At 38.8% G+C, this 21,320-nt stretch overlaps 1 protein-coding gene across 1 annotated transcript in view; it reads left to right on the plus strand.

Moving 5' to 3' along the window:
- The window catches only part of FMN1 (formin 1), a 287,638-nt gene that overhangs the window by 153,475 nt on the left and 112,843 nt on the right, over positions 1-21,320 (plus strand). The window contains 4 exon segments of the mRNA XM_023752890.1: positions 2,245-2,374; positions 3,857-4,003; positions 5,088-5,147; positions 10,150-10,270. Coding sequence (XP_023608658.1) covers positions 2,245-2,374; positions 3,857-4,003; positions 5,088-5,147; positions 10,150-10,270 — 458 coding nt within the window.

Below are 21,320 nucleotides of genomic sequence, written 5' to 3' on the forward strand. Positions count from 1 at the left end.
CTAGCCCGGATCCCAGGGAGCCCTTAATCCGAGACAGCCTTGCCGCTCTACTTTGCTGTGTAACGTAAGTTGGTGAACTTATGGGCTTGTCTCCTCATATTGGTCCCGAACCTCCTGTTCTGAAACTAGCTATAAGTAATTGTTCAAGCAACATGCGCTTTTCATCTGTGTCCTTCTTGCTGAGTTGAGGTGTTGAGCAGTGTATTCTCTTACACAGTCTCTGTAAATTCTTCACTCTGTGTTCATTTACTCTAGGAAGTGTGCACACGCTGGGGATCAGGTCCTGCTTGGGAATAGAGCCTCAAGGTCACATTTGGGAGAGGAAGGAATGCAGGGCACTCCCCTTGAGGTAGCTCTCAGCAGCATCTGAGTAACTAAATTCCCTGAGTCACCACAGTGCCAAATGCCCCTGTCCTGCAAGCTTTTTACTACTCACATTTGTGAAAACTGGTGGTACCCCTAATTCCAGTTATAAATAAATCAGTGGTTTAATACTAATTTTATGAAGAAACAATTTACATAAACATGTAATTTCTTCATCTTGTCCTAATCAGAAATCGTATGGGTTTTATATCCCATTACATTATTTTCATAATAATCCATTACAGAAATTTAAAACATAGGTGTGGCTTCTTTATGGGTATTCTTTACTTCATCTCTGTGTCATTTAAAAACAAAGAAGAAGAGGAGCTTTGGCTGGTGCGGCTTGGTTGGGTGTTGTCCTGTGCACAGAGGGGTCCCTGGTTCAATTCCCTTTCAGAGCACATGCCCAGGTTGTGGCTTAAAACGCTAGTGGAAGGCATGCAGTGGGCAGCCAATAGATGTCTCGCTCTGGCATTGAGGTTTTTCTCTCTCTGCCTCTCTTTCTTCCTCTCTCTAAAAATCAATAAAAAAAAATGAGAAGAGTTGGCTTAGAAGTCTTAGAAGATTAAATATAGGAAATCCAATCAAGAAAAATAGCTGATCATTAGAATCTTATTAACACCCAGAGCTCCCTAAAAAAAAAAGTAAAAGAGGCACCGAGTATTAGCTAAGGGAATTTCTTCAGGCATGGAAAGAAGGAGGCCCCAGCTTCGCAAGCATTCGTGGGCAGAGATTGCAAAATGTCAAAGTAATGATGTTATGAGTTGACCGAGGCTTTCAGAAATATCAGGTAATAATCATTTCGACCCCAAAATGAATTTAATTGCTGTTAGTGGATTCTCTCCTTTTCTGAGTTCACATCCAACTCTTTCCACCCGTTTAGTTTTATGCCCCTTCCTCTGGTGATTGGCCAGGAGAGTATGTAGTTCTTCCAACTTAATTTTGCAAAGGGCACCGGTGCCCAACTGCTCAGACAGTGAGCTTTTGTGTGTAGGTTAGTACTCGCCTTTAGCTTTAAGATTTGCCTTGCCACAGTTTTTAAGCAGCTTTAGATTGTGTCCACTTAATGAGTGCTGCTTTGTTCCAAGCACTGAGCTCTGAGCTCTGTTTATATAGGTAAGTTGATGTGGAAGAGTAAACAAATATCTGCAAAATAGGGACATTATCGACTATTATCTAATTCATTAAGCAAAAATCTCACTTAAGAGATTTTGTATCACTTGTCTCCAGTCCTCACTTTACTCAGCCTGTATAAATATATCCTTTGAGAATGCTGCATTATACAGCAAGTATATTGTATATATTTTCTCATGCCCTAAAGACTAACACTTCTCATTTGGGTTTAGTCTCCTATTTGGGTAGCAGGAGGTAGATAACTTGTTGTGGTTCATTATAATTGCATTAATTTTCTGTTCCTAAAGTAATTTATATACCAGGCATTTATTTTTTAACTATGTATTTTATTGATTTCAGAGAGTAAGAGAAAGAGCGATAGAAACATCAATGATGAGAAAGAATCATTGATCGGCTGCCTCCTACACACCCCACACTGGGGATCGAGCCCACAACCCAGGCATGTGCCCTGACTGGGAATCAAACCCTGACCTCCTGGTTCATAGGTCGATGTTCAACCACTGAGCTATGCTGACTGGCCCCTATGCATTTATTTACTACCATAAAAACCCATTTTTTGAAAAGTGGCTTTGTTATCCACAGTAGAACACATCGCCTTAGAGTTGCTTAAGTTAGCCTGGTACCTTTTAAGTTTGTTAAATTAATTGTCAAATAAGGAATGCTCTCATGATGGATCTTTCCCAGCTGTCTTTTTACTTTCTTTGTGATTTTATATGAAGCTAGATGATTCCTTCTTAATTTTTACAGATTTTTACGTGAATTAGCCCAGATCCCTAATTTTGCTGAGCGTGCCCAGTGTATCATCTTCAGGTCTGTCTTTTCCGAAGGCATCACCTCCTTGCATCGAAAGGTAGAGATCATCACACGAGCTTCTAAGGTATGTTGCTGTCTAATTTAAAAAGACAACTTTGTCCTTATTAGGGGTAAAGGAGGAAGCTGGGAGTGGGAGAGATCAGCTAGAATCCCTTTGCCAAAACTTTTTGGGTTTAAGATTGTGTGTTTTTCTAAGTATAGCTGTGAGTATGTGTGTGCATGCAGATGAAGTACGAGGGAGAGGGAGAGAGAAAAGGAGAGAAGGGGGGGGAAATGGCATTCTTACAGATTTTTTCTCAAATATTTCAATGTACATACTGGCCATTTAACACCAACCCAAATAGTATAGTTTATTTTTTACTCACTGTCTGGATTACAAAAGAGGTTTTGCCTCAGACCCATGAATTTGATCATCTGAAATGTGCTACATAGTGAAATAAAAAGATTCTAGATATTTGTTAAAGGAAACAAATGATTATGATAATGAGTGATGAGCAAATAAATTTTTGTTGGCTTTACCACATTGGTATTCATTATAAAGTTAAATTCTAGCATTTGGCTTTTTCTCCCAGTGACCCATGTCCTTAAGAACACTCTCCACAAATACTGTAGCTTTTAGTTTAATACTTAGTTACTTATCTGAAGGCATTATTTTTTTCTTTCTAAAATATAAAAGATTTCAATAAGGAAGGCATATATACCAAAGTATAATATGTACCCTTTAATAGTGCCCAGAGAGTCAGGAGCAGAAGTCAGCCTAGAGCTGCATTTGGATTTCTTTTCCTAAAATAAAAGAAAGCCAACTAAGACTATAGAGAAAGGGGAAAAGTATCTATTTGAAGTGTGTACTTGAAGCAAAGAGAAAGAGAGAGAGAGAGAGAGAGAAGGAAAGGAAGAGGGAGAGAGGGAGGGAGGGAGGGAGGGAGGGAGGGGGAGAGAGAGAGAGAGAGAACAAATGAAATGGGGAGCGAAGAAAACTCTAAGCAGCTTGGAATAACAGTGAATAGACATATCAGCAAATAGACATACTTAATACAGGTGGCCTCTGGTCTTGAACTACATGATTGTAGTTCACCTCTGAGGGTTAGAACCACAAATAAGGAAGAATTGACATGTTATTATAACTACCCTACACTTAACTGTACTGTTTACATAGATAATAGTCCAAAAACAGATCCTCAAATGATATTAAACCCCTTTCTACTTGCAAGTCATCGAATGTGAAGCCTAACTATAACAACTCTCTTTCCTGAATTTATAAATACTTTCAAGTATTTACAAAATAAAACTGGCTCAAATGGAAATACAAATACTAATATTTAACCCACACATAGTATAATTCATTGAAAGGATAGGAAATGATGACTCAATGTATTTTTTAAAAGACACGTAAGGCTTAAAGTTTATTTTCCATCTTGCTAACTGTTAATTCTGTTGGTAACATGCCACCAAATAGCCTATTGGGTACTCAATAAATATTTGTTGTTGAATGGACATAGTTATATTTGGAGTTCAGCTGCATAATCATTGGTGTTTGTCATCACAGGGCTTGCTGCAAATGAAGAGTGTGAAGGATATTTTAGCTCTCATTCTGGCTTTTGGAAATTATATGAATGGAGGAAATAGGACTCGGGGACAAGCAGATGGATACAGCTTAGAAATTCTGCCCAAACTCAAGGATGTCAAAAGTCGGGTATTTATTTGTTTTGTAATAAATGTCTATGATCTGCCATTATTTTCCCTCTATCCCTTTAATTTTAAAAAAAGAAAACCTATTTCTGATTGTTCCATTTATCTCCGTCCTCCCCATAACAATATACTTTTCCTTTGCTTTCTTTTGACTTTGGAATAAAATAGCTTTTTTTTTTTAATGTTTGATCTTATTTTGATGGCAAAATTCCCACTACATATTTGTTTGCTTTAAAATGCAATTAGATGTTGAATTGCAGTGAGAGAATAAAACAGCATATGATATTAGCCATAGCACAAGGCTTGAATTTGTTGTTGGCCACTTGTAATTTATTCATTCCTGTCAATGGACCAATGTTGAGGTGAGCGTTTGACTTACTCTTTTGCCCACAACAATCAGGCTGGACGTTACTGTCAAACTCTCTGAGCCTGATTATCATTTGGCTCCACACCCCTGCAGAGCCACCTCTTTAGAAACAACCAGCCATACCTAGGCATCCTATGGGGGGGCAGTGGGAGTGGAGGGAGGGGAAACACAGAGGCAAATTAGAATTAGATCCATGTGAACAAGACTCAAAGGCTGCCTTGTGGGAGGGCCTGGCCTCCCAGGGTCATAAAGTGGCATGGCATTCCTTTTAAGCTGTCCTGATTGTTTTTCACACCATTAAGAACACACATCTTTTGAAAGGTGGGAAGGGAGGGATGGTTTTCTGTTCTAGTCCCTGGTTCCCTTTAGCACTCCCCTGCCCCCTCCTGTCTTGGCTTTATGCCAGAAAATATAGAGACTGTGTTTTATTTATTTATTTTGTTTGTTGGTTGGTTTTAGCCATGACCTCAGAGGTCTTATGGATTATTTGGGGGATTTTTACCCCACAAAGAGCAGTGTAGTGTTATTTCTTTGCATGGATGCCATAAAAAATGGATGGGACAAGGAGGAGAGAGAGAAATCTTGCCGGTCTCAGAATTAAGACCAGGTATCACGCACTAAAAGTGTTAAGGTCATAAACTGAGATTTTTGGCTCTCAGCTGTATAATACAGCAGAGTCTCATGTGAATGATTTTCATTTAAGCTTCTCTTTTAAACCTAGGATAATGGGATTAATCTGGTGGACTATGTCGTGAAATACTACCTGCGTTACTATGATCAGGTAAGAAATGGCATTATGTGGAAAACTACACAAATGGGGCTTCAACTCTTACACATTGTTGGCATTCAGCTATCGGATGATGGATGGATGGATGGATGGATGGATGGATGGATGGATGGATGGATTTCAAGTCCTGAGAGCTAGCCAGCCTCCTTGGTTTATAGATGGAAACACTGAAGCCAATTGTGAAGAGAACCTCTATTTGGTGGTACAGGTCTACTTACTCTCACTCCGTTGTGTGACACAGCTTCGGAGAAACCCCCGGTATCCCGGTGCCTTCTGACCAGGTTGCCAGGGCCTTTGTGAAGTCTAGCCATTATATTTGAAACTAGATTCTGGGATGCAGACCAAAATTTAGGAAATTAATATTCAGTAATGCCCAATACATTCTCAGTAATGTTCATCTGGGAACAAGTTGCAGATGTGGAATTTGAAATCCCTCCTCTTTGCTTAAATTACATTTGCAATTAGAAATAACATTTTCTGTGAGAATCTACCTGAGCATAATTTTCTGTATTTTATTCCTCCTCATTAAATTGAGAACAAGGAGTCCTAGCTTTGAGAAGAAAGAGGTACTGTTGTAAGATGTTGAGAAATCTAGCAATCAAGATGAATGGAAAAAGTCTCCGGAAAATGTTGTCAGGACTCCTGCTTAACTATCCATGGAAGCAGAGTTTTTCCTAGGTACTGAGGGAAGGAAAGTAAAGATGCCAGAGCCTTAGTTTTAAGAGGCCTGCAATTTCATCCAGACGACCAGCTAAGCACTGATGAGGTTTATAGTTCTCTTTCTTGCACTCCCGGTGGGTTTATCTAATTGTTCTCAATATATCTACAACCAGGATTCTCATCCCACCCCACCCCTCCACTTCTCCCCTGTTTCTATTAAGGATATTATAATTTTGGTCATTTAGACATGAAATGGTGCTTTTCTTTCGTTGATCTCTGTCCTTCAATTCAAATTGTTTGTCATGTTCTTCCCTGGTTTTTATCCTAAGTGACCCCCGCCCATTCAGGCTTTATGATAACTCACCTAGGGAATTTCGATTACTTCCCGGCTGGCTTCCCCACCATTCTAGCCCATTCCACGGCCTGTGGCCTGATTACATTTTATAGTTCTGATCATTTCACATCACTTTTTTACTCCAAAACAAAATGTCTCCCCTTTTTCAAGTGAATTAAGATTCTATCCAATTTAATGCCAGTGTTTTACAACCAGATTTTTATTACTTTTCCTCTGTGCACATTCTATGCTTCAACTCAAGACTTGATGTTTTCCAAACACACCCTGTGCTTTCTTCCTGATGTGTTTTTGCATCTGATGTTCTCCCTAATTGGAACTATTCTTGTCACTAGCCTTTTTATATAAAACTTCTCTTTTTTCTTATGAATATCTCTTAAAATAATTAAAATACCTTTGGGGGAAAAAGTTTATATAGTGAGCTCTTCAAAAGCAATAAGCAAAAATCAATTCATTCCTTCTCATTTTAAAAATAGTGGCAAAACAGACTGCAGGTAACCACAGAAAACAAATAGAAGATATAAATTGCCAACTATATGTATAGAATTAGCAATCTATACTGATCCAGCCTTTCTAGGGTCTGTCTTGTATGATTGACTGAGTTCCTATCTGTTTAAGATCTATAGGTCAAATGAGACCCTTATCTAGTTTGCTCTGGATTCGCCAAACTATATGTCCGTAATGGGTACCTTGAAAAAATTTCTCATCATGTGCTTGTCAAGCTGTTTGCCCAGAGAGCTGTGTCTGCTTACCGGGGACCCCTTTTCCTAATTCAGATGTGCTGTATGGGCTAGTGAGACTTTGACCATTCTGTATCTGAAGCCCTATGAATATGTGGAATATTACACATATTTCTAGGGGTTTTATCCTAAGGAAAAAATAAGGACATGTATCACTATTTTATTTGAAATAATTTGTAGTAGCAAAATATCACGAAATTTTTTAGTAGGTGTCCAAAGGTAGAAACTAAGTCAAATAAATTATTCTAGAGTCATACAATGGAATATGCTACCATGGAAAGTGTCTAAGAGAATGTTTACTGGCATTGGAAAATGCTTTTGATCTGCTTTTAAATTACAAATGTGTTTAGAATAATATATACTGTGATCTCCAATATGTAAGTATAAATACACACAGAAATACCTGGAAGGATATATATTAAAATGTTTGATTATTTCTGGATAGTAGAATTGTAAGAGATTTTTACTTTCTTCTTTCTTTTAATTACTAAACCTAATGAACATGTGCCACTTTTGTAAAAGGAAAAAAAGATATAATAAAAAATATTGCAATCTTACATGACCTTTCTTCCAAGAGGGCTTTGCTCAGTTCCTTGTCTTTTACTCGTTTTAAGCCCAGGAACACTTGGTTTGAATGACTCACTTAAAATATGTTTTCTACCTCATCTACAGATATCAATGAGCAATTACCATCGCCCTGGTATTGCTCCCTGAGATCCAGAACTCATTGTCTCTTTCTAGTGTCTGTAATGTAGGTGCCTGATAAATACTTGCTGAGTTGTATATTCTGCAAATATTGACAACAATGTAATAAGAGGCATCTGTAAAGAATTAGGTATGAGGAGGTGAAAGCTATTTTCTGGTAGAGAGGGGAGGTATATTGCTTCAGGCAATATGTACGTACCGTACCCCAAGTTCTGGCAGCAGGTACCAGTGTGGTAGAAGCATTGTGAGAGGTGACTTTTCTAATCCCAGGTTGACATGAGCAGATATACCTCCTGGTATTTGTCTCAACCAAGTCAGATGCATTGTGTAGGAAGACTGAGATTTGCCTATGATATACAGCTCGTTGAAGAAAGCCGAACCCAGTGAAATCAGCTTCCCAGAGGAAAATCTTACCGTAAGAATAGTTTCAAATTTGGAATGGTCCGGCTTAGGAAAAATAAGAAGTCAACATTCGTGTGGTCCTCCCCTAGTTTTCACTGTGCAAAATGCATTTCACTCAACAAGAGCGTAAAATTGTATGATTTATTAAACGATCCTCTCCCTTTAGGAGCGTAAGTGATGATTTCTGTGGTTAGTAGTGATGAGCAATTAGCTGAAGAAAGGTGACTTCTGTTCCAGGCTTTCTTCCACTCATGCCAGGTTTTGGGTCCAAGTCTAGGTCTGTGAAGTTTAAAGAAACCCATCTAGAGCCATGTCTTTTGAACTCTAATTGAGCAAATTTCACCAGAACTACTACCAGGCTGATTGGCTCAGCAGCATTTTCTCAATTAAAAAAAAAAAAAGAAAAGAAAAATGAAGCTGGACTAAGTTTGATAAAAAGTTTTGGAAAATAGAAAGAGATATTATTCATGAGTACTTCCAGTGTAGATCACCATGGAGTTTTGTGGCAAGCATCTTAGATGTCGTTCCATCTTGGCACTCAGACCAGATACTGCTTCCATGGTTTTTAAAGTAGTGAAATAAGTATAGGAAGATGAAAAAAAGTGCCTTGATCATGTAAAATGTTGTCCTATGCAAATGAGGAGACCACCTTCTTTTATCATTCCAAGTAAAGCTAAAGGTTTTAAAGGAAGGGGAAGAGTCAAGGGAATCCTGAAACCACAAGAAAATATGAAAGTAAGTTAGATGTCTCCTGCTGAAGGTACAGATTTCTCAGAGCAGAGTTTTGTAGCTCTTCTGTGATGTTTCCAAACAGAATTTATTGAGAGGCCAGAGGTTACATTCTATATGGAGACCAAGGCACAGTTCCTGCCTTCCTGTCTAGTGGGGAAGACGTACAAGCTAACAGGCAATTTGTAAATTAATGTTGGTAAGTCCTGTGAGAATGGTAAATACCAGGGGCTCTTGGGAACACCAAGAGTTGGCTGCTGGGACTTAGGGGGAATCTTTGAGGAAGTGATGTCTGTTTTGAGATTTGAAGGATGAGTATGAATAAGGAGGTATAAGGACATTCTGGGCAAGGGTTGGAAAAAGGGACAGTTTCATATAAAAGTTTTACAAAAGCCTAGAGGCAAGAGACCATGACCTGACCTATTATTTTAAGAAAGTTTGAGGAAGGGAGTTAGAAATAAGGAGAAGGTAGAAATAAGGCTGGAGATGTAGACAGAGGCCAGATCATAAAGTGCCTTGTAAAGCAGTTTTAGAGTCTGGAACCAGTCCTAATAGCAGTAGGAAAGATGGAATGTGAAGGAAAGCTGGCAAAGTGGCCTATGTGGAGAGACCTGAGGATTGTCTGAGATGAGCAAGATACGAAGCTACATTAAACAACCCAGGAAGAAGCCAGATAGACTGGAAAAGAAATTTGAGGCTCAGTTTATCTTTCAATGTGCCTGATGAATGTTTTGTCCCTCAAGAAGTTTCTCAGCTCAGGCGCTCTTTGAGGGATAGTTGTGGGGCTTGTCAAAAACTATACCCAGTCATGCCCATGTTAAATATGTGGTAAGAGTAGCCAAACAACATTTGGGAAATTTTTACAAATATGAATTCAATCCTCCCCTCCCCCCCACACACACTCACACATGTACGCATGCGTGCTTTAAGGTTCAGAGGAAGGTAGGTAAAGGCGTAAGGCAGGGTGATTGTTTCTTCCATTGAAGTGCTGCCTTACTCAGTACCTTCCAATTCACACCCATTGACATACCTCAACGCTGAGTTCTCTAATTGCTACCATGTGCAACCCAAACAGGGACTTTTAATTTAAATACTTTCATGTGTTCCTCCTATGCCCTTTCCCATGGACATAGAGTGCCCAAGATCAGGACATACCTGACAATTTTCTCTTTCATTCATGAGGCAAAATGGAACCTCACCCATGCCATAGCCAATCTAAATGCCAGTATGAGCAAAAAGATGTTGTGAAACACACCAAAGCACTTCAGAGTAACCAGTCCAAACTGAGGAACCCCGGAGGAGTGTTGCTGCAATGTTTATTCAAACATTCAATAAGAAATGCTTTGGAATTTCAACTGAAAGTGACAATTGGGAAGTATAATGTGCTTTTCTCCACTATATCTTTTAGGAAGCAGGAACAGAAAAGAGCATTTTCCCCCTGCCTGAACCACAAGATTTCTTTCTGGCTTCCCAAGTCAAGTTTGAAGACCTCATCAAAGACTTGAGAAAACTGAAGAGGCAACTGGAAGGTAACAGGAACTGTTCCGTTATGATAATAGCTAAGAGTTTTAAAAAATGATTTAAGAGGATTACTTGTGTGTGGCTCATTGAATGGAATGGGTGCAGAGTTCAGCTGTGGTATGCTACAGCTCTCACAAAGCGTTCCATCACTAGGCACTTTTTGGAGGCACTGGACTTACACATGTCTCTCTCTTTTACTGTGTTAGTTAGTACTTGTTATATCTACATCTTGTTTTATCTACATTTCCCAACATATAATAGATATAATTTTAATAATAATAATATTAACAGCCTAAACCCTTTACTGGATGCTTACTGTGGTCTCATATAATTCTTATAACAAACCTAAAAGCAGGAACTATACTAACTTTCTTTTTACAGATAAGAAAAATGAGGCTTGGAGAAGTTATCAGGCGATGCAAAACAGATTTACTGAATTCTATCTGATTAAAACTCATGCATTTTCTAAACAAGTTTACTATGCTGCTTTCTCTCTCTCCCACTCCCTCTTCCATCCCCGCTCCCACACCCGCTCCCTCTTCTTGTCATACACACACGCACGCGCGCACACACACACACACACACACACACACGTGTTCCTATATATTTGGTTTATATATATGAGTCTAATAAGGATGGCAAGACATTCTATTTTAGTTTATTTTACATTTTTTAATTATTCAAAACAATATTCTGAAAGCCCTTTGGGCTTTTTTAAAAGGTGAAAATATGCTTCTCTTGGGCAGGAATTTTCCTTTGGCATTTCGAGAGTCTTGTGTTTTCACTGTGGAGACATCTCCTTGTCCAAGAATATAAATACTTGCGCTGGAGCTTGTATAGCTCCAACTGAAGAGCTCTGTGGAGGATTTAGGGAGCGTGTTAATGTGGAAATGGAGCCCAGAGTGCCAAAAGGCGAGCTTGAGGAAATGAAGAGCTTGAACCAGGAATATTTTTACACTAAGACATAAAATAAACATTCAAAAAATGTTTATTGTGAAAGAGTGCTCAGAAACCCAAGTCTTAGACAGAGAACAGCTTGGAACTGGAAGTGAAGGGGCAAGGTCTGCTCGGAGTGTCAGGGAAAGCCATTTGTTTTTACTTTGGGCATAAACTTGCTTAAATAAGGACGGTGGTTACAAGTGAATATTTTTACCTTGTAAATTATTTTTAAAGGAACATGTGGACATTTCCCCCCTCCTGTTGATGTGGTTGAGAGCATGAATTCAACCAAATGAATGCTTTGTTCAGGAATGTGATATGTGGACTTGTGGTTATTCTATTCCCTTTCCTAAAAAAAAATAAAATAAAATAAAATAAAAATGACAGTTTTGTTCTTGTACATGAGGAGCTTGATTCTTACTTGAGTAAAGCCAAGTAAGCCATCATGGAGTAGTTTCCTCTGTCCCTCTCCAGGGGTGGAATTAGGGCCCAGGCTAGTCCCCAGGATGGCTGCAGGTGAGCAGTGGCAGCGAAGACCCATGTTTGTTCACTCCTTGGCTGCCTTTGAATGCCCATCCCCCCAACTCATGGCCCCTTTAACACCCTGGGCCTGCTCGCTCCTCTTGTCTTTTGAACAGAAGCCTGATCTGTGTGTGTTCTTTCCTCTTCCCCGGCCTTCCTTCCAGGGACTTCCTCTTTTGGGCATCCTGGCTCGGCCTCCTCCCTTGGACGCTCCAGTGTGTTAGATGATAAGTAACAAAAGGGATGAGAAGAGTGAATTAGGAAGACAGTGGACAGGCAGGGGTTCCCCCAAAGCTCCCCACTTTGGTGTATCTTATTTTCTCTAGGGAAATCCTAGCTGTCATTGCAGATCTCAGTACTCAACTGACACTTTTCTCAGTCAATTTTAAGGAGATATCAAACTTCTGCCACTGGAGGGGCTGCCCTAGGAAGGAAAACTGATCATCACAGTTATTTTTCTTCTTTGTATTGGACTTCACCAAGGAAGTACCATAAAGGTGGTTGAGGAAACTGGGACTCCCCCACACACATTGAATATTTAAACAAAAAAATCCCTGCTAATCTTTAGGGATGCCAGTGTTTTTAACACATGAAAGGTACCTAGTAAATATTTAAAGAAAATACAGACCGTTGGTTCTCTAATGAATTTCTTTTTCTTCCAAATACCATCTGGCAAGATGGCCAGAGTCGTGGCGGTCCGTTTCATCTCCCGTCCCCATTCAGGTTTCACCGCCTTTTCCATAAGGCCTTGGTGTGAGCCTAGATTGAATGTTTAATTGAAGAGGACATAATTTTCACACATACAGCAAAGATTTGATGAGGCTTTGAGGTTTATTGTAGCCATTAAAATGTCGTGGCTGCTGGCAAAACCCCAGAAAATGTCTAAAGCTAAACCAGATGTGATTAGCAAATTTCAAGAAGTCTCAGGCCCCGGTTCTCCCGGCAGTCACGGCCCTTTAGAAGAAATTTGTTTTGAGTAGCCTGAACCACACCTTAACAATAGGATGAGAATGAAACTAGGATTGTTGGCTGTACAAATGTCACTGATTTAAGCAGAGGTTTTCAATACGCACCTTCCATAGAGACAAGAACTTTGGATAGCATTCTTATGTAGGTAAACACAGCAAGGAATTGATGATAATAGTATCAACTTCAGTTTGTTGCATTATATAATAATAGTACATTATTATCATCCATCAGGTGCTTTGCATATATCATTTTTTGAATCCTTACAATGACCCTCTGAAGCAGATATTATTGCCAATCTCTCATAAGAGGAGGAAACTGAAGTTTATGATGCTCACATAACATGCTAAATTACTTCGCAGGTGACGACCTAGCCACATTTTAAAACTAGATGTGACTCTAAGCCATGTACTCATGACATATCCTGCTAGTGGCCCAGCAGTCTCCATACCTTATCATAGATCAAAACAGAAAGGCATATAATCAAGGCATAAAGCTTCATAAAGATACAAGTGACAGAAAGAGCGTCACTGAATGTGTGCATGAGTATAACTGTATCTACTCCCACGCCTGGAACCATATAAGGAAGCCCTTGGGTTGGGGATAGAAGAGGGAGGACCTGTAGGAGAGATGGGTTATAAAAGTGAATAGACACAGTATTGCATAAGATTAAGACCTCAGGCTTTGGAATCAGATGTATTTTTTACTGGTTTGGTGAAAGTAAGATCTTGTCAATTAACCCATAGAGTGTATTAATTTCTCACAAAGTGGGACAATTATAGTACATACATCATAGAAGGACATGAATGCACACTACCTTAGTAAGGAAAGCTTCAATAAAGCCGACTGGGGTTATTTGAGTACTTCTTACTGGAAAATGCACAACTTATAGAATCAGGCCCATAATGTTGGTCAGCCAGCTGGCTGTTTGTGGAGAATCGAATTCCCAGAGCACTTGTACACGCTTCTCTGCATTGTGGAGACCAAACCAAGTTCTTGGTGCTTGGGAACATGTTCCATATTTTGTTCACTGTTCTACATCCCTTAATGAGATGATAATTTTGATTTTCCTGATACTGTGAAGTTATAAGTAATAGTTGGGAGAAATCCAGCAAGCAGTAGGAATAGTTGCTCTCTTTCTTATTCGTCGACCTTGCTGGCCAAAATTCTGAAGGTATGATTATCGACCCATGTGGCGGTAGACAGAATAATGGCTCCCAAAGGTGTCCAAACCCTAACCCTGGAATCTGTGAACATGCTGCCTTACATGGCAAAAAGGGACTTTGCTGACATTGAGATGGAGGGATTACCCTGGACTAGCCAAGTGCGCCTAATCTAATCACATGGATCTTTAACATGGATCTTTAAAAGTTGGGAACTTTCCTTATCTGTGGTCAGCAGGAGGTAGTACAGTAGAATGATCAGAGAGATGCGATGTTGCTGGCTTTGAAGATGGAGAAAGTGGGCAATGAACCAAGGAATGCAGAAGCCTCCAAAACTGGGAAAGGCAAGGGATAGATTCTCCCTAGAGCTTCCAGAGGGATTGCAGCCTGTCAATACCTTGATTTCAGCCCAGTGAGACCCAGGTTAGACTTCTAATATATGGGAACTATAGGTAATATATTTGTGTTGTTTTAAGACACTTAAGTTTGTGGCAATTTGTTTTAGTAGCAATAGAAAACAAACACACCAAAGGTGTGTTTCTGAATGTGCCAGTTGATACCAGTCACACACCACACCACACACACACACACACACACACACACACACACACACCCCATTGCTGAGGCCACAGATGTGGGATTTCCCAAGTACTAGTGCTCACCAGTACTGCAGAAAATGTGAATTAGTGCTTTCTAAAGAAAGAGTCACTAGTCCGATAAACCTGGAAATGCTCTGTCCTGAAATCACATCATAGGAATTCACAGTGCACATGAGTTTATTAAAGGTTTTAGGAAGTCCTGCAATTTAAAAAAAAAGAACACACACACACACACACACACACAAAAACCATCTTTAAAGCAGCATTTCTCAACTTAAAACATGAAACATTGTGTGTGTGTGTTTTGTGTGTTTTTTTATTTCACTAAATATTTAGTAATATGTTGCAGAACATACATTCTGTGAAATATAGCTTAAGTGATGTTGACATTGCTATCAAGTTTTTAATATAAAGACACAACTATTTATTAAATCGTCATTCCTGGATGACCTTAACAGGAGGAGCTGTGATAAACAATTATGCTCTTTGCCCATTAATGTTGCTCTTAATACTCCCTGACCACACTGTCCTTAGTTGTTATCCATGTAAACAGAGTGGGTCACATCCTCTCATAAGTGTTGATGCCTGAAAACCAAAATGAATAGCACTAGTGTTACTCAAAATTACTCTGGTGTCACCACTCCCAAATCCACATTTGTTTCACATCATCCTGCAATAGTATTTAGTTATGAAAAATTCACTCTGGCTATGAAAGTAAGAAGGTTAATTAATTTTTTTTAGAAGATAAGACAGGAACTCTTCAGATAGGTGTTGAAAAGTCATTCTATTCTGAGAAGTTTAAGAAGAAAAATAGCCCTGGCTGGGTAGCTCAGTTGATTAAGGCATTGTCCCTATAAGCCAAGGTTGTGGATTTGATCCCTTGGCAGGGCACATAGAAGAATCAACCAATGAATGCATAAGTAAGTGAAACAACTAATCAATGTTTCTCTCTCAAATCAATCAAAAATTATTTTTATAAAAATAAATTGTCGCCCTGACTGGTTTGGCTCAGTAGATAGAGCATCCGCCTGCGGACTGGGGAGTCCCAGGTTTGATTCCGGCCAAGGGCATGTACCTTGGTTGCAGGCACAACCCCAGTGATGGGTGTGCAGGAGGCAGCTGATCGATGTTTCTCTCTCATCTATGTTTCTAACTCTCTATCCCTCTCCCTTCCTCTCTGTAAAAAATCAATAAAATATATTTAAAAAATAAAAATAAAAAATAAAATAAATTGTCATTAGCTAACAAAAGTTACTTAGTAACCCCTGTTATTAAGGGTGGGCTACTTAACCAGCTAACTATGATCTAAGTCTGCATTGAAAATGATGCATTCTGAGCCCTGTTATTGCATATATAAATTGGGAAAATGGAATTAGCAGTTAACCCTAAGTGTAAGATATACAAACTTGTTTGAGAATGTTGGCTGAGGTGCAAGTTTGTGTGTGTTTTAAGATCATTCCAATGATGTCCTTTTCCCTAAATATTTAAGACTATATATTTGAACATGTCCTTTCTGATGAACCATTTAGAAATATTTGGAAATACACTTATACATTTTTGGAAAGGCAAGAGTCTCTGTTGACTTTTTTGATATCTGTTACCACTCTATAAATGTTTACCTGATAAATGTTTATCCTAAAATGTTAACTCTTTTAAGCCTTTTTAAAGTGAGATGCTGTGTGAAATGCATAGTCCAGGCATTCAAAATTACTAAAATTTTCATTTTGTTTGAATAGTAATAGTTCTAACCTAACTTTACATTGAAGTACATCCAATACATCTGTAGGCATTTCCCATTCTGATGTCCTTATTTTAATGGAGTGACCAGATAAACCCTATATCATCCAGATGAGCCTCTGTTTGTGTAACACTAATTCCTAAACATTCTACTCAAAATTTAAATTATAGAAGGATATAAATTCATACATACATGAAAGTAACAGTTCAAGAAAGAGGTTTTTTTGTTGGGGGGAGGGGTGGTGGTAGGTTTTCTAAATTATAGTCAATGTGTTGTCCAGATGAAGATGGCAGATTGAATTCATTCATTTAGCTCCACTCCCTTTTAAAGGCTCACCAAAAATACTAACCTGATATTTAGAATCATACAATCAAAACCATTATAATCAGTAAAAGAGGGGAATTAGGGAGGAAACCACACACCTACACATGTAAAATCATGAAGTGAGAACATTTATACATTTCTCATGGCCCTTGGCTAAGACTGGTGTAGTGGCAATAGTTTGACTATTTGGATATGCATATGAAATTTTTACAATTAAAATCAGGTTAAAAAGACATAAGTTATAACCCTGGCTAGTATGGCTCAGTTGGTTGGGTATCATCCTGTGTACTGAAAGGTTGTTGGTTCGATTCCCAGTCAGGGCACATGCCCAGGTTGGGGCTCGATCACCAGTAGGGGGCGTGCAGGAGACAGCCCATTGATGTTCCACTCTCACATCGATATTTCCTTTTCCCTTCCTCTTCCTCTAAAAAAAAATCAATTAAAAAAATCTTAGCTAATCCAGCATAGCTCAGTGGTTGAGTGTTGACCTATGAACCAGGAGGTCATGGTTTGATTCTCAGGGCATATGCCTGGGTTGCGGGCTCCATTCCCAGGAGAGGGTGTGCAGGAGGTGGTCAATCACTAATTCTTATCACTGATGTTTCTATCTCTCCCTCTCCATCAATATATATATATATATATATATATATATATATATATATATATATATCTTTAAAAAAAACCCACATAAGTTATAGTCAAATCTCAGTTATAGGCAGGTAGAGTAGTATGATTAAGGATTAGTCATAGTTTTTTACATATTAATCTATTATTTGTAATATTAATCACTATGAGCTATATTATTTACATGTTGGAAAATCTTTCCTGTTTGAAACTACATGGTAAGCAATAGACTACCTATTGTTTCTCCTGAAAGGTGGAAACAGTCCTCTCCTTTGCCATTTAGCTCACTTAAGTGTCTGGGCAAATACTAGGTGTACCAGTTAATAATGGCGGATTTTGTAATCCAAGAAAACACGATAATTTCTAGAGAAACATCAAAAGTGCTTTATTCAAAGTAATGTCCATCGCTAGCTACACATTTCCCCCCATCTTTCAGGTAATTTGTGGATACTGTCCCAATAGAACTTTTCTTGTTTTGAGGCAAACCATTCAGAGACCAAATTTTCCACTTCTTCGTATGTTTTAAAGTGCTGCTCAGAAAGTGCTTGTGCCATTGATCGGAACAAGTGGTAATCTGAAGGAGCAAGATCTGGTGAATACGGTGGGTGGGTTAATACTTCCCAGGCAAGATCTTTTAATGTGTCTTTAACTGGTTTTGAAATGTGTGATGGTGCGTTATCATGAAGCAAAATTACTTTGCCGTGTCTTCTGGCACATTCTGGTCGTTCACGATCAAAGCATGGTTCAAATTGATTATTTGTTGTCAGTAGCGATAAGTATTAACGGTTTCACCTGGTTTTAGAAGCTCATAATTACACCACACCTTCCTGATCCCACCAAATGCAGAGCATTGTCTTCTTTCTGAAGTGATTTGGCCTTGTAGTCGATGTTGATGGTTGACCTGGATCAACCCATGATTTTGTGCATTTGGGATTCTCAAAATAAATCCACTTTTCATCACCAGTCACAATTCGATGCAAAAAAGACTTTCTTTCATGCCATTGAAGCAACATTTTACTAATGACTTTTCGGTTTTCCATTTGTCTTTCATTCAGTTGATGTGGCACCCATTTTCCTTCCTTTAAAACAGTGGTTCTCAACCTTCCTAATGCCGCGACCCTTTAATACAGTTCCTCGTGTTGTGGTGACCCCCAACCATAAAATTATTTTCGTTGCTACTTCATAACTGTAATTTTGCTACTGTTATGAATCGTAATGTAAATATCTGATATGAAGGATAATTTTCATTGTTACAAATTGAACATAATTAAAGCATAGTGATTAATCACAAAAACAATATGTAATTATATATGTGTTTTCCGATGGTCTTAGGCGACCCCTGTGAAAGGGTCGTTTGAGACAATGGAGCATGCAATATGGGGTGCCCTCGGAGTTGCCAGATTTATTAAATCTGAATTTCAGGTAAACAAGATTTTTTAAGCATCAGTGTGTCTCAAATATTGCATGGGACACACTTACACTAAACAAATTATTTCTTGTTTATCTCAAATTCAAATTGATTTTTAGAGAGAGAGAAAATAAGCAAAACATTGCCGTGGGAGAGAAACATTGCCTCCCAAATACATTCCCTGACCGGGGATCAGACTCCCAACCAAGGTATGATGTGCCTTGACCACGATCTAACCTGCAACCTTTTGGTGTACGGGATGATGCTCCAACCAACTGAACCACCCAGCCTGGGTCACTATCCAGTTTTTAGTTCCAGTTTGCCTCTCCATCGGCCTCTTTGACTCTGTCTTTCCTGCAACCATGTTGGCTCCTCCCCGGCTTGGAGTCTATGTATCTATCCAACACTTGGATGAAAATGTGGCCTTTGGTCGACTAAGTCAGTCAGTACTGCTGATCCCAAAACAGAATTTTTTAAGACATATTTTTATTGATTTCAGAGAGGAAGAGAGAGAAACATCAATGATGAGAGAGAATTGTTGATCAGTTGCCTCCTGTAGGCCCCACACCAGGGATTGAGCCCGAAACCCAGACATGTGCCCTGACTGGGACAACACTGGGGATCAAGCCCACAACCCGGGCATGTGACCTGATGGGGAATTGAACCATGACTTCCTAGTTCATAGGTCAATGCTCATCCACTGAGCCACGTTGACTGAATTTTAAAAAAAATGATTGCCTATTGATATTATCTCAGAAGCAAAGGAAACAATTTAAAGAAAGTCTGTAATGGCTGTTCCTTTGTATTTGCAATAAATACAGTCAGGGAACCTACAATGGAGCATGCAATATGGGGTGCCCTCGGAGTTGCCAGATTTATTAAATCTGAATTTCAGGTAAACAAGATTTTTTGAGCATCAGTGTGTCTCAAATATTGCATGGGACACACTTACACTAAACAAATTATTTCTTGTTTATCTCAAATTCAAATTTAACTTGGTGTCCTGTCTTTTATCTGGCACATCTGTCCAGAATTTCACAGCAATAATAAAACCTACTAAAAGTTGGTTCACATTTTATTACCATTATGTGCTGGCAATTCTAAATAATCTCTGATAAAATCCCTGCAAGGGTGGACAATGGACTCAGGTGCAATAAATATAAGAGTACAGTGTGTGTCCATTTCCACAATCACTAATGACAAGTTACTATTTAATGATCAATTACCAAATTTGCTTTCATCATTTCTATTTGTTAAAACTACTTCAAAACAAGTACTGCTTGCATTTTTACAGTAAGGAAGTTGAAACAACTTTGCTACCAATGACAAAGTTGAGATTTGAAACAGGTTTATCTGATTACAAAGCTTATACTCTTTCCACTATATCATGCTTTAATCCTTTACTATTTGCAGACCCAACCCTCAGACACTAACAAATGATCTAGGATGATAAAGCTTGGAGAATAAGGCCCACTTAGTTCTCTAGTGTATCTTCTAAAGGGAATGCAAATAATCTTTGGATTATAATTAGGCTTTTTCTTCTCTCTACCCATAACCACTCAACTAATTTACCTGTTGTAATCTCCATCATCCAGTGACCTGCCTATCAATCTCTTCTGGTTTCTCCAACATACTCACTGTCTTCAGCTCTCTCTCTCTGACAATTACCTAGCCTATGTTTTGTCCCTACATATCCCAATGTGGTTAGTCAGACAAATAACAGAGTACTATAGGGGCACTCCAAGGCAACCCACATGGTTTTGACTTCCATTTGTGGAATTACATGGCTTCTGACATAGATGTGAAAGTACAGCAACCTTCCAGGACTTGTGAAGTCACACAGCTGAGCAGACCGTTGCTTCTGTGCTTGGAACCAGCCCTGCAGGATGAATGACTTTTACCACCTAGTATGATCAGATGGCTTTCTCTCCGTGAGAGTATGCCTTCTTCAAGAGAGAAAGAAAAGAGAAAAACTAGATCTCATCATGAAAGTGAATATTCTCTTTAACCATTCATATGTGAATAGTCCAAAAGCAATATGGCTTTAGGAAGGGAAGAGGAAGACTTTGGAAAACTCTGGGAGGACTACTGAGAAAAGGTGGCCAACTGAACACTCATTGGAATTGAACACTCTTGTGGGATTTCATTTCCTCTTGAAAATCAGTAAAACAAAAGTAGAGAGAGTTCTTTAAAAGCATGCGCTTAAGAACACAGAACAAGAGAGAAAACCATGACCACAACATTTCTGTAGATGGACAAGTGATAAATGAATTAGCCAAACAAGAAAGCTGAATTCTATTCCAGGAGTGGAGAAAGGTGAGAAGCAATCCAATTTTTACCACCAGATTCATACACACCACAAACTCACACGTAAACTCGTACATATGCATTCATAAATATTCATATGTATCCATATGTAAATAAATCAATAAAATCATTCAAGAAAATTTCCAAAAAAAGATGGACACAAGTTCCTAATTTTAAAAGGCTCAGAGAATAAAATATCCATACCATTGTTAGAGCATTTCAGAATACTCGGATCAAAAAGAAAAGCTTTTTGGGGAGAGGGAGGGATGAGATGTGGAAACAAATTACACAGGGACAATCAGTAAGCAGAATGGCTTCAGGCTTTGCAACAGCAACATTGGAAGCTAGAAATGGATCTGAGGGAAAATCATTCTTATTCCAGAATCTTATCCCACCAAATTATTGATTAAATATGAGGGCAGAATAAAAGTGTTTTCATACATGTAAATTCTCAAAAAACATATCTCC

Source organism: Myotis lucifugus, unplaced genomic scaffold (assembly GCF_000147115.1).
Source record: "Myotis lucifugus unplaced genomic scaffold, Myoluc2.0 scaffold_38, whole genome shotgun sequence".
In the NCBI taxonomy this organism is placed as follows: Eukaryota; Metazoa; Chordata; class Mammalia; order Chiroptera; family Vespertilionidae; genus Myotis; species Myotis lucifugus.